We start from the raw sequence: 18,347 nt of genomic DNA, 5'->3' as shown, positions 1-18,347 counted from the left end.
AAAATAACAACAACAACAACTAATAATAATAATAATGATAATAATAATACTTGGATCAAGTAGTAAGACAAAGCAATTCTTCCACCAAAATTAAAACAAAACTGGGGCTGGAGGAATAGCACAGTGGGTAGGGCCTTGCACACGGCCAACCCGGGTTTGATTCCCAGCATCCCATATGGTCCCCTGAGCACTGCCTGGGGAAATTCCTGAGTGCAGAGTCAGGAGTAACCCGTGTGCATCATCAGGTGTGACCCAAAAAAGCAAAAAAAAAAAAACAAAAAAAAAAAACCTACTTTTAGAAAGTACGAGTCAATGCATAAGGAAAATTTTAGGCTAGTCCAATATAACTTAATTATGACTTTAATGTCAAGCTTACATCGCAGAAAGTTAAATTCTTGAGACGTATGTTGAAAGCAAAGAAACCTCTCTGAAAAATTTTTTGAAGAAAAATATCACTGAAAACCCTTAATTTTAAGATTCACTTAATTGAAACTACAATATACACAAGGAAGTCTGAGACTAAAAGAAAATTGACTGGGGTCAGAAAGAAGCACAGCTGGTAAGGCACCCTCATGCAAGTGTAGACGGACTTGCAACGGACCAGAAACAGATCCCTGACATTGTATATGGTCCGCTGTATCTCACTAGAAGTGATTCCAGAGCACAGACCCAGGAGTAAGCCAGGAACACAGCTGGGTGTGGTCTCCTGATAAAGAATTAAATGTCCGTGCCTCCATAAAATAAATTCTTTCATGTTTCAACAGAGCAATATAAAGACAGCAGGCAACAAAGGAAATTGCCCTTGAAACAATGAAATTATGAAATATTCTATAGAAGAGATGGAACAAAGAATCTAATAAGAGTAAAAACAGCTTAACTTGGTTGAGAGAGGAAAATAAGACACTTCATTTGGCAAATCCTATTAGAAGTTTTATAAATGACTTGTGAAGTCAGAGAAAGTTAGTGATGAATGAACACATGACAGAGATAAATGGCTTTAAAATAAAGAGCAAATCAAATGCTGAAGACAGCAATGCAAAATAGGGAGAAAAAGGCAACATTTGAAATCGAGTTCAGCCATCAATTACTAAGAAAAACTTTATCAACCAATTATTTCTTGATGGATGAGCTTTATGCAGTGACAAACAAAATGTCAAAAAATAGGTCATTCCAAAGATTATTTCGAGCTAGACTATTTCTTATGGGAGGGGATTGAAACATGTTTACTGAATTAAAAAATAAAATGCTAATAACACACTTTTCTTAGAGTTACAGAGTAAGATATTTACATTGTGAGTCCTTGCCTTGCTTGCCAAAAAAATCATACAATTAGCAATAAAAGCTTATTATTATTCATGTTTGTGGTGGGCTGAATATTTGCAACCCCTAGTCCCAATGTACAAAAATGTGGTTGGGATCTTCATGCCCAAAGTGACAGTATTCGGAGGTGGCATTTTTAGAAGGTACTAAAGTCAAGAAAAAAGAGTTTTGAAGAATGAGATTTTTTTTTTTTGGGTCACACCCGGTGATGCACAGGGGTTATTCCTGGCTCATGCACTCAGGAATTACTCCTGGCGGTGCTCGGGGGACCATATGGGATGCTGGGAATTGAACCCGAGTTGGCTGCGTGCAAGGCAAACACCTACCCGCTCTGCTATCGCTCCATCCCCAAGAATGAGATTCTTAGGGCTGGAGAGTTAGTACAGTGGGTAGGGCACTTGCACTGCACGTGAAGAACATCTGTTCCATCCCTGGCATCATACGTGGTCCTGGTTCCTCGAGGCCCCTGAGTGCAGAGCCAGGAATAAAGCCTGAGGTCATACCACAAGGTATGACCCCCCAAAGAAACAAGAGCAGAAATCAGATTATTATAAAAAATATTTATGCAGGGGCCAAAGGGAATGGGGTCATCTTTGCCCCAATCTCTGCCCCACGTACTTTAAGCAACATCACATGTATGGCCCACGTCATCCTTGAAGCCACGGGCCCAGCCAGGGAAGCCCCTGTACCACACAGCAGGTCCGACTGGCCCTACGAGCACCACCTGGAAGCCCCTCAAAATAATAGTACTTCTCTGAAAGAGACCATAAAGTTCCTTAGCTCCAACTACCACGCAAGGCTGCAACAGGAGTCTTCCAGCCAAAAAGCCCATCACCAGACCATGCTTGCCCCTGGATCTCAGGTTTCCGGCCTCAAAAGCCCTTAGAAATAAATTTTGTTGACTATCAAACCACCTGGTCTCTGACGTTCTGTTCGGGCTATCCAGAGGAACCAAGACAATGCTCCTCCACAAAAGCAACTAAGGATGTTCGGGGCCCCGTTACGAGTTTCAGCCATCAGAGCACATCTGTCTCGAGGTTGCCCCTTAGTGGACTTGGACCTCTGCAAATTAAAAGGCTCTTGCTATTCACAGCGGGTAGGGCGTTTGCCTTGCACGCGGCCGACCCGGGTTCAATTCCCAGCATCCCATATGGTCCCCTGAGCACTGCCAGGGGTAATTCCTAAGTGCAGAGCCAGGAGTAACCCCTGTGCATCGCCGGGTGTGACCCAAAAAGCAAATAAATAAATAAATAAATAAATAAAAGACTCTTGCTTTTTTTGTTGAAATCCAGTGTTGACTAGCACACTAGAACACTGACACTGAAGAGAATTGTATGTTGCTTCTAAGGGAGAAACCTGTTTCCGTACTCTACCCCTTTCTGTGCCACTGAATCAAAGAACCAGAAGTTTACACAAAAATCTTCAAACCCACTGTCCCTGCCTCAAGTTAAGATAATGCTGGGCAACAGTTTATCTACAGGACGACTTCCCTTTGCTCTTTTGCAGTGGCGTTAAAAAGCAGGTCTTTACTGTTCCAACAGTAAGAAATCCCCTGGGCTGAAGGGTTTAGGCATTTGCCACACTCTTACTCTTGTGACTCAGGAGTGGATACTTCTCCATCCACGGGCACCCAAATACAGAGCCAGGAGTAGCCCCCATTCTCAGCACCACAGGATTTGGTACAGCCCCCTCCACTCCCCCAGCCCCGTAAGCATGGACATGGACAGGAAGGAAAAGGAAGAGACTGTTTTCTCCACTAGGCATCACAATACTTTGCATCTAACCTTAGCCTGCTGAGCATGGGTCTTCCAGAAATCTCGGAGAGCCCGGCAATGTACCGAGAGTATCCCACCCGCACAGCAAAGCCTGGCAAGCTCCCCGTGACGTATTCCATATGCCAAAAACAGTAACATGTCTCACAATGGAGACGTTACCAGTTCCTGCTCCAGCAAAGCAATGAACAATGGGAGGACAGTGCTACAGTGCTATAAAGGGAATTAAAAAACTCAACTTTCCAGGACAAATAAACAAGAGCTGAATGGGCATCTCCTCTAGATAGAGCATACACATCACCTCACAGGATTGTGGATATGAACTGAGAAAGCACAGAAACAGCGACAGCAGACTTCAGATTACAGTATTCCAGAAGTGAAAAGATTCTAACTAAAAAGGTCTCTTTCTTAATTTATGCTACTTAAAAATCTAAAGGACAGGACAATTGGAGAAATGGGTTATTGAAATTTGGGGGAGAAGAACAATAAAAAATGTACTTAGTGTTTCTTTGTCCATTATGATGATTGAAATTTTAATGCCCTTCACAGTCTTTTATAGATGAAAAAGGACTCAGGATACTTGAGGATGTGTAATAATTACCTTTTTCACGGTTTTATCTGGTTCAAGAGCAATATCTGGAATGTTTGCATCCACCATCAAGGAGAACAAGTTCAAGATTAGATTAGAATATCTGAAAATGGCAGAAATAAAAAAAAATAAAATGCTGTTAAATTTTTGCAATTCTTATATCAAGAAGTATATCTTATATACCTACAAGTAGTTGTACTTGAATCTTGAAAAATACAATGTGAGGCTATTCAACGACTGTCGCAAGGAAAAGCTGGTCTTGAATGAAACGCTATAAAACAATACTTGGAATAGGCATCTAAAAAATGACATGCTTTAAGTATATATATTTTTAGAAAGGATAAAGGAGAAACCATAGTATACCTAATTAGCATTTTATAAACTCTAAAGTCTTTGCTAAATGATGACAAGAATCTCCTGACTTAATGGGGCTTGGGTGATTAATGTGTTAATATGTTTGCCTTGCACATAGCCCACACCATTTTCAATCCCTGGCACTGAATATGGCTCCCTGAGCACCATCTTCAGTGATCCCTGAGCACTGAACTGGGAGTAAGCCTGAGCACTCCCCTGGCCCCCACAAAACAAGAAAACCCCCTTACTATTTAAAGGCTACCCCAGGATGTCATGAGTAACAGAATGAAAACAAAATATGATCCTCCCACTTATCAATTTTGAGACTCTTCCAGGGATATTAATAACCATTCTGAGAACAACACTGAATGTTCTGGCTATGATCACCACATAAAGATGAAATCACCCAGTACTCTACTGCATTCAAGAGGGGCTAAATATCTCAACAACATCAATTTTGGACTGTTCTAGTCCCTGGAGGCATCAGAGATTTAACTGTTCCAGTTCTCAAGCATCTTTTCATCAAGAGGAGAGGAAAAGGGCTGTTAGCAGATGCAGGCTCTCAGGTTTCGGTCCTCAAGCAGTCAAAATTGAAAGTGAGGGACTGAGACAAAATGGCAAAGTCACATTTTACTCAAGAGAAGGGAATTAAAAAAAGGGAGGGGGGACTAAAAAAAAAAGAGAGAGAAAGAGAAGGGAAAGGGAGGGGAGGGGAGGCAGGGGAGCTCCATGATTATGGGGAAAAATTTCCTCAAGCAGGACTCCAGAAAAAGGCGTAAACATTTATACCTTTTTAACAAAGGGGGTGGATGAGGACTTATCATTGAGTTTCAAGCAGGTGGCCAGTAGAATAGGTTAGGGCTAAGGTGATTATCTTCTGGGGTGTGGCCATATAGGTTCCTCAGGGTACTAAACCCATCCTGGGGACACTCTGTGACATCCCACACCAACAATCCTTTTCCTTAGGGCCAAATTCCTCATCGCCCTCTGCCTAATTCCATCCCTTTTACTATTCATTACTTACAATGAAGGCTTTCAGCTGGTTCTAATAAAATGGCAACACAAGAGGCTCATACTGTCTTCTCTAGAGGAAGGGAGTTAGAATTTCGATGATGAACTATTCCGGCCATTAACATATGCATATATATGTACACACACACACACACACACACACACACACACACACACACACACACACACACAGAGCACTGTAGCACTGTCCTCCCATTGTTCATCGATTTCCTCGAGCAGGCACCAGTAACGTCTCCATTGTGAGACTTGTTACTGTTTTTGGCATATTAAATAGGCCACATGGAGCTTGTCAGGCTCTGCCGTGTGGGCAGGATACGCTTGGTAGTTTACCAGGCTCTCGGAGAGGGACGGAGGAATCGAACCTGGGTTAGCCGCATGCAAGACAAAGGATCTACCCGCTGTGCTATTAAAAATACTTAATACTTGAACCAAAACAATCGAACATGTAGACAAAACTACAATTCCTATGAAGCTCAAATAATGTAGCTTAGCATTTTCTAATGTTTTAACTGCCCAAACAAATCAAAAGAAATGGTAATTAAAATTTATACCTTGGTGTAACTTTTAATCAAATTAGGCCTTTAAAAATAAATTAGGTCTAAATTGCTTTTTAAACAAGTATGACAATAGCTAAACAATTATAAGCTAGCTTAGGTTACTGATTTCCTGGTGGGAAATGAGAAAAAGCCCACTATTGCTGATACTCCATTTCTACTCAAATAATAATTTCATTCATTCAAACAACAAATTTTACTCAATACGCCCTCTAGATACTGTTAGGGAATGGGGGTGGTGGGGAACTGCACAAAACAAAGTGTCTCCATTCATAAAATTTATATTCTGGAAAAGAGTGAGACTCACATAATAAAGAGATATGGTGATGTTATCCCTGGCTAACAAAAAAAATAGAGCAAAAACACTGAAATGCATCAATCAAAGATTGACAGGATATAGAAACTAACAAAAGGAATTGTGATTTTATTGTAAATCTGCTGGGAAGTAGGTAAGTTAAACAAAATAGAATGATACACTCATGCACATGTTCAGAAGCTTACATGGGGACATCTTGAGAGAATAAGAATTGAAGTAGGGAACTATTTCGCAGATGTTAAGGTGAAAAAGAAACACAGGCCATGAGGTTATATTTTAAAGATGAAGTGGTTGATTTTAGCTGTTTTGATGGAGCTTAGGAATGAAGAGAGAGGTAATGAATGTCACCCAGGGAACCCTGCTTCTTCGGAGGAAACCAATCTTCCCACCTGCAACAAGAGGATATATTTGGGGAGTTTAGTGGGAGTGGCAGTAAACATGATCACAATTTAGGACCAAAACACAATTCAGTGGCGAATGGAGAAAAGGGAAGATATGAGATGGGTTATCTATGACAAAGTGACAATGAGACTAAAAACTTCTATCAGTCAGTAATTGCATCCGAAACAGAACTACGAAGATGGGAGGCAGAGAGGAAAGCTTAGCTCTACAGTAGAACAAACCCAGAGTGATGAAGGTTATGCTACTCAAGTGGATGCTGAATTCCTCGAGTGGTCATTCAGAGACAATGAGAGTTTTCAAAGCATATGAATGGTGGGAGGTAGGCAGAGTGGCGGTGGTTATCATGAGTGTATTTCTTGGTGGGTGTGGGGCTGTAGGTATGTCTAAGTGTGTGTCTCTTATGCTTCTTTTTGCTTACTAGTAAAAAACAAACAAACAAACAAGCAATGGTTTGTAAATGAAAATAGCAGAAAGAAGTCAGTCTCTAAGTTCAGTTTTCTGTAGGAAATGGAAAGTGAGAAGAGGATTAGTTTGAGCAGTGCCAGGTGTAAGGTTAACGGTGACTGCAGAATACAGTCAGTTGCTACATATTACGTTCTGGAGAAACAAAAGCAAAACCAAAAAAGGAAACTTTTTCAAGAAACTCAATTATTCATACTCTACTCGGCTAACTATATTCAATTTCTCTTACTCTTGATATTAAGGAATTTCAGAAATCTACAATGGGAGACAGTTATAAAAGTTCAGGGGCGGGTTACACAGGTTTGATTCTAAAGGACATATTTTGGAGTTTCTCAAATCCATCAATGTTTAAGAATCCAGAGATTCTTAAATATATCAATGTTGAGTCCATCCCAAGTCCAATTTAACAGTGACGAGACCCAGAACTGTCCCTCAGCCAAGTTCCTCTGGTAATTCCAATTAGAGAGAAGAGAATTCACATAAAAGTAGCTACTTTTATGGGTATGCTTTTATATTTTTAAAAAGGAAATGTTAATATTTTCTGAATAACCTGCTTGTTTAAATTTAACAATCCAATATATAGTAGCAAAGAGAAAAATAATGTAAAAAAATGAAAATCAATCTCTTATAAGAAGTGTAATTATACGGTTAATTTGTCATTACCTAAAACCTTATAAATCCTCTTTGTCTGTTGAAATTAACTGGTACTTTCCATTAAAGACACAAGTGACCCAAAATAGAAAGTATGTGTTAAACAGAGCCATTCAATCGCCTATCCAGAAAAAAAAAAAAACATTTAAAGATAACCAGTAAACTTAGACTATGATCAAATCAGCAAAGAAATTAAGGTCAACATAATATTGATAGGGTGAAAAACAAGTACAAAATGAGTCTAGATAAAAATGGGTGTTAGCTATAGATAGACTTTTAAAAAGGGAGAGGATGGAAAAGTGTTTAAGGAAAACATTAATTCTCTCACCCACAGCTAGGTCTGTATCAATATTAATCACCAGACTTAGAAAGACAGTCTAAATTTATTCAGCAAATCCCATCAACATAGTGTGGTCAGAGAGCTAGTACATGAGTAGAACTTTTTCTTATTTTCCACATGCAGCCTATCTGTGTGGTTCACATATGTGGTTCTATCCCTGGGCCACATATGGTCCTAAAGCCTTGCCAAGAATAATCCCTGAGAGCAGAGTCAGGAGTAGGCCCTGCGTGTAGCCAGTGTGGTCCCAAACAAAACAAATAAACAAACAACAACAACACACACACAACCTTCAAAACCAAGTACATTTAGCTACATCTAGTGAGTGATCGGGTCAATTTCCTGGATAATCTATTCATTTTGAATCTAACATATCGGACTATAATACTATAAGACATTTATTTAATTAAGTGTACTATTTTAAGGAGCAGACTGCTCATGTTTAACTATAAAAGGCAATGTAATCTTAATTCACTATTATTTGGAGACAAGGCAAAAAACCTGAGGTGAGTGTGAACTTTACTTGATATAGTTAAATGCATTCCCAATTTTAGCAGTCTAAAGACTACTTTGGACCATTTGGATATCATCAAAGAATAGTATGGGGTTCAGAAGCATTTATGAGTTAACAGAATGAGCTATGTTTTCCTCAAACATCTAAGATTTAAAACACTTTAACATTACTGACACCAGGAATACTCAAAAATTGAACTTATCAACTACTGCTGCAATAGGAACTAATTACTAAAAAGAGATGATCTTGTTACAGGAAAATTGTAACTCAATAAAAAGTGCTGACATGTGTACAACAGTAATCATTCCTCAGGAACAAAAGGGGCTCTTCTGTTCATGCAGTCCACTGCTATTCAGGTTTCTTGTTGCAGAAATTGATCAGCATCTATCAAAAATCACTAAAACAATTAGTCATACTACAGACTTGCAACAGAAGTGGCAAACAGCCTTAACGTCAAACAAATTTGTGCCTAACAGGAAATTTCTCATGTTGTAATGGCAACTTTCACCATCTGAACTATACACTCAACCATTTACAGCATTCAAAATCAAACACTGAACACCATACTAGGGTCTAGCAAATATTAAGGGAAGTACTTTTTTAAAAAAGTATTTTATGAAATTAAAACCAGAACAGTTTCCATGAAGATTTCACATAAAAATGATCCTTCATGATTCGGCTTTGTAGTGAGGCTTAAGGTTCGCTTTAAAATCTGCTCCATTTTCACATTTGCTGCTTCTAAATTTCTATTCAATTGTTACTAATCAATCATCAACGGTAGTTTCTAAAGCACGCTGTTGCTTTCTGCTTGCAACAAGACAGAGCAGTGCCTTTCTCTCAAGTTATGATCTCATCGCATCCGTCTGTCTCCTGACCGAGAGCTCCATGGCCCTGTCTAGTCTTCTGTAGCCTTAGACTAGTCTAAGCTAAAAAGCCCAGATGAGATGATAAATGAACTCCTTTTTCGCTAAGAGTGCACTGACGTTCCCGGTATTTCTTCAGCCTTTCTAGAAAGTAAAAGCAAGCCATTCTGCTACCCAAGGAATGAAAATAATGTGGCTGTTTGTAAAACTGCATGTGCCTGGAAGTAGCGGGGTTAACAAGGAAAGTCTATTGAGAAATCACAGAAACAGACACTGTAGCACTATAGCACTGTCCGCCCATTGTTTATCGATTTGCTCGAGCGGGCACCAGTGTGTTTGGCATATTGAATACGCCACGGGGAGCTTGCCAGACTCTGCCGTGCGGGCGGGATACTCTCGGTAGCTTGCCGGACTCTCTGAGAGGGACGGAGGAATCGAACCTGGGTTGGCCATATGCAAGGCAAATGTCCTACCCGCTATGCTATCACTATGTCACAGAAATACGTCACTGTCACTGTCTTCCCATTGTTCATCGATTTTCTCGAGCGGGCCCAGTAACATCTCCAGTGTGAGACTTTGTTTTTACTGTGTTTGGCATATCAAATACATCACGGGTAGCTTGCCAGGCTTTGCTGTGTGGGCAAGATACTCTCGTAGCTTGCCAGGCTCTCCGAGAGGGACGGAGGAATCGAACCTGGGTTGGCCATGTGCAAGGCAAACACCCTACCCACTATACTATCACTATGTCATAGAAATAAGACATGGTTAAAACAGCCACGCTCTGGTGTTAGAAGTCTACTGTTACCTGGGAACCTGCCATGGCCCGAGGCAGAAAGTCTAGGGGCTCTCTTGCATGCAACTGACCCAAGTTTTGTTTTTTTCCCCCTTTTTTGATTTCACAGTCACCCCTTGTGATGCTCAGGGGTTCTTCATGGCTTTGCAATCAGGAATTATACTGATTGCAGGGGTGCTCCGGGGACCAGATGGGATTCTGGGGATTGAACTTGGGTCAGCTGCATGCAAGGCAACCACCCTACCCACTGTACTATAGCTCTAGCCCAGTTGACCTAGGTTTGACCCTCAGCAAACAAATGCTGAAGGTTCTTATTTATTTAATAAGCATATTTCAAGTATTTATGTCTAACCACTTCAACAATAACTGACGTGACAAAGAGAAGACAGAGTCGATAGGCATGTGCAACTCAATGCCAATTAAATGCATTTTCATCATGAAGTTGGATCTTCTCACTGAGATTTTTCGCTAGAAAAGAATATTCTTTATGCACAGTTAGCCCGAAACAATAAAAAAACCTAATCATTTTTTCTTCACTAATCATCAAGTCGTTCTGAATTTAACAAATGCAATTTTTGATTTTAAATTCTTTTTCAGCTTGATGCATGATGTTCAGTCGTAAGTAATCTAGGATGAAGAAAACATAAAGTGGCGCCGGAGGGAAAAAAAAGGATAAAGAAAAATCAACATCTCTTTCAGCAGAACAGTTGACGAGGTGCTAAGTAGAGAAAAAATATCTTCGGTAACATTTATTCTTCAATCATTTAACAAACTTCTGAATGCACCTAAATAGCAAGCAGAATTTAGGCTGCTGAAGAACAAAAACGATTCGGTTTAATACTGCTCGAAGGCAAATGCTTGGTTCTTTGATAAACAAGTGGGAAGTCAGCTAGGGACATGGGGAGGAACCCAGTGCAATAATTATGCTTCTTCATAACTGGTTGCAGGAAGATCTAAGTATGAAGCTTTTATGCTTTCTGTGTACCATTACTTGCAACAGAAAGAAAAGCAGATTTTATTAAAATAATTCCAACCCATTCAACCCCCTGAAAAGCTTCCATGTGTACCTAATCTTGTAGAGTCAGCTCCCCATTTTCTGGCATTGAGCTATCAGAAAATCAGAAAGAAGCAAAAGATTCTATCTTTTTTCCTCTGCTATCAGACTATTTAAATAACACCAATAAAAAAATACTGCTACCTGCGTCAGATACTGCAGTGGATAAGGCACATGGCAGGCCCAGGTTTGATCCCTGCCACCACTTACGGTCCCCTAAGCCTCACCAGGAGTGATCCCTGGATACAGAGCGTCAGTAAGCCCTGAGCACAACTAGGGGTGGGCCCCCCCAAAACAAATAAATATATAACAAAAATAGAAATATTGTTGTCTGAGTTACGAGTCACTTTGTGAGAGCAATGCTGAAAATAACATTCTTCCCACCAACCCCACCACCACCACTACCACCAGTTTTGGGGTCATACCCGGCTGTGCTCAGGGCTTACTTTTGGCTCTGCATGAGGGGATCACTCCTGGTGGGGTTTGCTGGGGGTTTGTTGGGACCAAACCTGGGTCAGCCACATGCAAGCATCTCACCTGCTGTACTAGCACTGCTCCAGCTCCAGATTCAGACATTTCAAAGATTCCTTCTCTTGATCTATGATGCGACTATCAACTTTTTCCTATGTCAAACAAAACAACTTACCGTCGCAGGTGGAGGAAAGCCGTGTAACACTGTTTACGGAACTCTTGGTACTGCTCACTCTGGGTGCCCCCCATTCCTTCCACCATTTCTTTATTCAGCTTCATGGGAGGAGGAAGAGGCTTCGGATCCCGACCCAAAATATATCCAAAGTCTATGTGGAAGAGTTTGCCTGGATGTTGATAAGAAACTCATTTGTTTCCAGAATTATCTTAAGGAACTGGGAAAGAGATATGTCAAGTTCAATTGGTAAAAAAAAAAAATAATAATAAGCAGTTATCTCTTCACCAAGAGTATCAGCTCATGATGAAGTCTATTAACCTGTTTGACCATTTAACCTCAGCAATGGAAGGTGATACTCAGGCATATTTTAGTTCAACTCCCATTCTTTCTGATGCAAGTACATTTAAAATCATCTCACAGTGACGCTAATTAAAAAGTTTAAATGTTTAAATCCTGTTGGAATACTATATGACTGAAATCCAATCATGAACAGCTTTGGAAGGGTCTCTCTCACAGTGATTCAATAAAAAAAGTTAAAAAAAAATTCCCTATGCCAGGGAGAGAGTGCAAGGGTTAAGGTGACAACTTTGCACATGTCGAAGATCCAACTGGTCCATGGCACTGCATATTGTAAGGAGTGATCACCCGACAGAGCACAGAGCCCTGAACACAACTGGGTATATCCCTAAAGCCATTGCCCGTCCCCTGCCCTCTGCCCTCCACCCCCCACCCTCTCCAAAAGAAGTCCACTTTTATTTTGTTTTATTTTGCTCTTTGGGTCACATCCGGCAATGGACAGGGGTTACTCCTGGCTCTGCACTCAGGAATTACTCCTGGCGGTGCTCAGGGGACCATATGGGATGCTGGGAATCGAACCCGGGTCAGCCGCGTGCAAGGCAAACGCCTACCCGCTGTGCTATCGCTCCAGAGAAGTCCACTTTTAAAACTCTAGATCAACGGTGATCAAATCTTGGACAACTTTTTAATGTATTGACATAAATTATTATCTTGCAGATTTCTTAAAGCTTAAGCACATTGCCCATCATACAGTAGAAAGTTCTTTTTAATATTTTTCTAAGAATTCCTTCCTTAAGCTATTACTCTTCCCACCCAGCAACAACAGCCCCCCCACCCGGCCCCCAATTTAACTTGCAACATTAGATATATCTGACCATTTTAAACTAAGGTGTTCATTCTCATTCATTAGCTGGAAATGAGGAAACCAAACATTCGTATTTACCAAGAGTGGAGTACATTTGCAGAAGCCATGAAGAGAAACTCTAGAGTAGCCATTTGAGTTCACAGATCAGGTATGAAAGAATGCGATCGCCTTACATGTGGTAAGATGTGATTTACACCACACTGTGGTGAAGATGTGATTCATCACAGAATTAATAAAGCAACTTGTAGTTTGCAATCAGGGCTAACGCAGGCATCTTTTTCTTTTTTTTTAATTGAATCACCATGAGAAACAATTATAAAGCTTTCATGTTCGCGTTTCAGTCATACAATGATCGTATACCCATCCCTCCACCAGTGTACATTTTCCACCATCAATGTCCATAGTACCCCCCACCCCCCGACACACACACACTTCTCTAACCTTCCCCCTGCCTCGATGGCAGACAAATTTCCTCAGACTCTTTCTCTACTTTTGGACATTATGGTTTGCAATATAGATACTGAGAAGCTATCATGTCTGGTCCTTTATCTACTTTCAGCACACATCTCCCATCCCGAATGAGTCCTCCAACCATCACTGTCTTAGTGATCCCCTCTCTATTCCAGCTGCCTTCTCCCCCAGCTCATGAGACAGACTTCCAACCATGGAGCAATATTCCTGGCCCTTGTGTCTACTGTCCTTTGGTGTCAGTCTTATATTATGCTATTTTATATTCCACAAATAAGTGCAGGTATCTATTTTAACAAATGGTAACCCCATATGGATCCTACAACAAAAGCTTCACTAAGGCAGAGCTCTGCTTTTTTCTGGGTATTGCCAAATCTTGAGTCTCAGAACAGTTTCCAGCACCTAACAAGCACTCATTGTTGAATGGAGAAATAAATCCACTAAAAATAGCAATTAAAAACTTCCCTTTGGCAACCTGCCCACTTTTTTTTTTTAAATTCTATTAATATATCTCCTTAGTCTCTCTTTTAATAACTTATACCAGGCTTAAAATGTTTTGTTCAAACTGGAGTTGGTTACTGTCTCAAGAATTTTAAGTGGGTACACCTAGTAAATGACAAATGGGGGAGGGGGATTGAGATAACAAGAAATTATAGTAAGATACAGATAGTGAGACACCTAAGGAGAATTGAAAGAGACTTCTGTCTGTCCCTCCAAATAATAGAAAATAAAACAAACCACTCCAGGGATGCCCAAATCAGCAGACATCTGGTAATTAGTGATTAATGAGACTCTTACCTAGCTGAGTCATATCAAAACACCAAAGGAAGTGTTAAAATTATTCGCTTATTGTTTTCTCTCCCACACTAAACTCTTAATGAAACACTAGGAATATTTTTGTTGTTGCTGTTGTTTTGGTGCTCTCGCCTTATTTTTGGCTCTGAGAACTGGGATTCTTCTCAGCAGGCTCCTGGGACAGTATGGGGCACTGAGGATAAAAACCCTGTTCTGCCACTTGCAAGGTTAGACCCTTGACCACTGTGCTATCTCACTGGTCCCAGAACCATTCAGAGTATCAATGTAAAAATCCTCTTTGTTATAGTCCCCAAATTATGACTCGCATGGAAGAGCACTACATTAGACTATTTTGCACTTATCTAACCAATATTTCAGTTTTGCATTTGCGGTTTAAAAACCTTTCTTTTTACCACAAAATATTGCCAACTCTTTTTGTAAAAAGCTTCACCATTATGTGAAGTTCTCTGTATCATTCATATCACAGTCACGATCCTCCCGTTATTCATCGATTTGCTTGAGCAGGCCCAGTAACATCTCCATCATGAGACTTGCTGTTACTGTGTTTGGCATATTGAATACATCGCGGGTGGCTTGCTAGGCTTTGTCGTGCGGGCGAGATACTCTGGGTAGCTTGCTGAGCTCTCTGAGAGGGGCGGAGGAATTGAACCCGGCTCGGCCGGGCCGGGTGCGCGCAAGGCAAATGCCCTACTGCTGTGCTATCACTCATATCATTTCAAATTTTTAGTAAGTCACATACTTACAGCAGTGTTAACATTTATGATTTTGATGTAGTTACCAAGCTTTACTGCCACCAAAGCACCAAAGACCCTCCACTCCTGTAAACTGTAGCCCACCTCTGCATTCTTCCCCTACCCTGCCCCTGCCCAGGGTTTGATAATCTCACTTTTATAATCTAAGGCCATGTGTTTTTTTTAATTTTTTTATAGTTTCATACTGTCTGTCCCTTGCTTTGTTTTTCTGTATACCACAGATGAATGAGGTCATCTGGTATCTTTCCTTTTCTGATTTAACATGAGACCCTCCAATTCCATCCAAGTTCCAGGAAACTGCAACATTTCTTTTTTTTACAGCTGCTCAGTAGGGGCTGGAGTGATAGTACAGTGGTGAGAACATTTGCCTTACATGCGGCTAACCCAGGTTTCATCCCCAGTATCCCATATGGTTCCCCAAACACTGCCAGGAGTAATTCCCAAGTGCAGAGCCAGGAGTAACTCCTGAGCATCGCCGGGTGTGATCCAAAAAGGGAAAAAAAAATAGCTGCACAGTACTCCACTTCATTAAATGTACTTCTTTCTTCTATTTATCTGTTATTGTACATGTAGATTATTTCCATGACCTAGCTACCATACTATGCACTAAAATGAACAATGGTATACAGATAACTTTACAAATTAATATTTTTGTGTTTGGAGGGCATAGGCTAAGAAGTGGTATCACTGGGTCTTATGGAAGTTCTATTCTTACTCTTATAAGAATTCTCCATACTCTTTGTCATAGCGGCAGAACCAATTTTCCTATCATGAGTAGATGAGGCTCCTTTTCTACCCAAACTGGGTATTTCCTTCCCCAACATAACTGGCTATTTCCAGTCTTTTCTGCCAACTTTTGAATGGTTACTTAGAAAACACTGCACTCAAAGGTATTTTGTTCAGAAATATACGTTATTAAATGTTTAAACTGTTTTCATTTTGATGAAAATCTAAAATAAAGTTAGTATATAAGCTAAACTCCTTTTTGGTTTTAGTTTTTGCCTTGCTATCAACAGCAAGATTATTTTAATTCTGCAGGCTAATTCTAACAAAAGCAGTTATAATTGGAATCACATGATGGCATTCTAAATAAAGGTTATGAAGCAATTCAAGTAGAAAGGTAGTAAAATAATTCTTACATGGGATATAGGACTCTGAACTCAAACTCACACTGTGCTAATTGTATAATATTTCCACAGTAAATGATTTAGTTTCAATGTTACTTCCTCTGTCACATTGCTATTAAATTGTACAACTTTACAAACTGATTTGATTGTTTATTAAACAGTAGATGGACAACAGTTAATATTGAATTTTATGCTGTATATTATGACTTATAGAGTGTAACATGCAGCACAGGCTGCACAGTATGTCACTGCATTAAATGTAAGGATCACAACCTCTTCTACTTTTTTTAAAATTTATTTTTGGTCACACCTGGCGATGCACAGGGATTACTCCTGGCACAAGCACTCAGGAATTACTCCTGGCGGTGCTTGGGAGACCATATGGGATGCTGGGAATTGAACCTGGGTTGGCCGCATGCAAGGCAAATGCCCTACTTGCGTGCTATCACTCCAGTCCCCACAACCTCTTTTTTTATCTTATTTTTTAATCTTCATTTATAATTAAAAGATACCTATGCATTATTCACAAGTTAAAAACACCCTTTTAGAATTTCAAAATGATCATCAGTGGTTTATAACCACTATAAAATAAGTGTGGGGCCTAAAATCCATAAACCACCAAATTTCCCAAAGTTTCATGAATCCAAAGTTTCAGAAAAAGGTCTGATCATAACCGTACTCAGAGCAAAAATATCATCTCCTAATCTTTTAAAGTTCAAAGGGGAGAACATTTTGAGATTTAATGAATTCTATGATCAACTTGTAATAAGGAGTTCACTTCCCTCAATAAATCCTGTTTATGTACTTCATTTTGTGCTTTATGCTCAAAATGAACATTGAATTTATTTTCTACATTTTTGCTTTCCATGCTTTTACTCAAAATAATGCTGCTTTGTTACTAAAAGAGTTTCTAATGATAGTCTTGATTCCTGATGATGCACTTGAGCAGATAATCTAATCAATCTATGATTCAAAGTTGCCACCAATAATCATGCTACCCTAGTATCAAATGGTATCAGTCATCACACCTGGGTTATTTGGTGGGATTCAGTCATTTAATATAGAACTTGGCTCCACTTCATTTCATTACGAGCATTATTGGAATTCCAATGTCAGCTATGGATCATTGCTTGCAAAATGAAAAGTGTATTTCTATCATACCCAAAAGAAAATCCTCAAAGAACAGGATTAAAACATAATTATAATGCATAAAAGATACCATATCCAACAATGAAACCATTATTATGCTCTGCAGTTCAAAGAATCATATATTTTGAAAAGAGTCTATTAATGTTTTAAGAAAGTTCATCCTTATACATACCAAAAAGAATGGCTCTATGAAAGCTAATATATTTGAGTGAAACTTGCAAGGCTTTTAAAAAATGCACTTCAGAAAATTAAGAGAATGAAACTCAGGGAGTCTGGTCTTATTCAATCTCTTATCTTAAATAGTCAAGCAGTGAAGTACATAAACAAACGGAATGCTGATATAAATACCCCTCTTTGTCCCTGACTTGTTAGAGATGGGCTAATTAAATCTTACTTTTATTTGTAAAAATAACATAAAGCTTACTAAAACTGCAGTTCAAACATTCATGGTTACTTTCTCTTGTTGGTCCCGATTTGGGACCTCAGCGGTCCTCGGGGTTATACAGACTATGTGCTTAGGGCTCATGCCAGCTGGTACTCGGGGATGATACAGAGTGTCAGGGATTGAACTGGGACCAGACACTTGCAAGTTATGTGCCTTTATTTTACATTACTTTATATTTAATTTATATCTATATTATGCCTCTGGTCCCAAATATCCATAGTTCTTAGGTTAAAGACAACGCTGCTAAAATTCATAGCAATTAACTCTAGTTTCTTAAATTTCCATCTTAACTAACATTTACATGTGAACTATCTCAATACCGTGCCATTTTGCTTCCACAGCTATGGTTATATTTCCCTTATTGGACTCTTCTTCTCTTTCTCTAAATCTAATGTCTTATGTAATGCATGCTGAAAAGGGTAAAGGAACAAACATGCTAACCTCTCAGAATATATACTGCAAAAAGCAGATGGGCGGGGGGGGGGGACTGGGAACATCAGTGACGGAAAGAAATGTATATTGGTGGAGGGATGGGTGTTGGAACATTGTATGACCGAAACCTGATCATGAACAGCTTTGCGGCTCTGCATCTCATGGTGATTCTATTAAAAAAAAAAATCTAATGTCTTATTAAGCCAGATATTAAAAGAGCTTTGCAAAATGAAGGTCAAATTACTGACCAACTTATTTTTAGGCACCAAATTATTTTTTGCTTAAAAAGTATGGTCAATAGCACTGGATCATTGGTTATTTTAATATTAGTACTCTA

At 39.6% G+C, this 18,347-nt stretch overlaps 1 protein-coding gene across 2 annotated transcripts in view; it reads right to left on the bottom strand.

Moving 5' to 3' along the window:
• Positions 1-18,347, bottom strand: part of PIK3C3 (phosphatidylinositol 3-kinase catalytic subunit type 3) — a 119,169-nt gene that overhangs the window by 11,778 nt on the left and 89,044 nt on the right. The window contains exons 22-23 of one of the 2 annotated variants that reach the window (XM_056137944.1): positions 11,660-11,828; positions 3,694-3,784 (exon numbers count right to left, since the gene is read on the bottom strand). In XM_056137944.1, coding sequence (XP_055993919.1) covers positions 3,694-3,784; positions 11,660-11,828 — 260 coding nt within the window. The remainder of the gene's footprint in view (positions 1-3,693; positions 3,785-11,659; positions 11,829-18,347) is intronic. The other variant, XR_008795530.1, reaches the window with a different exon arrangement.

Source organism: Sorex fumeus, unplaced genomic scaffold, assembly GCF_029834395.1.
Source record: "Sorex fumeus unplaced genomic scaffold, SorFum_2.1 ptg000128l, whole genome shotgun sequence".
In the NCBI taxonomy this organism is placed as follows: Eukaryota; Metazoa; Chordata; class Mammalia; order Eulipotyphla; family Soricidae; genus Sorex; species Sorex fumeus.
This window is presented reverse-complemented; position numbering and strand designations above follow the sequence as displayed.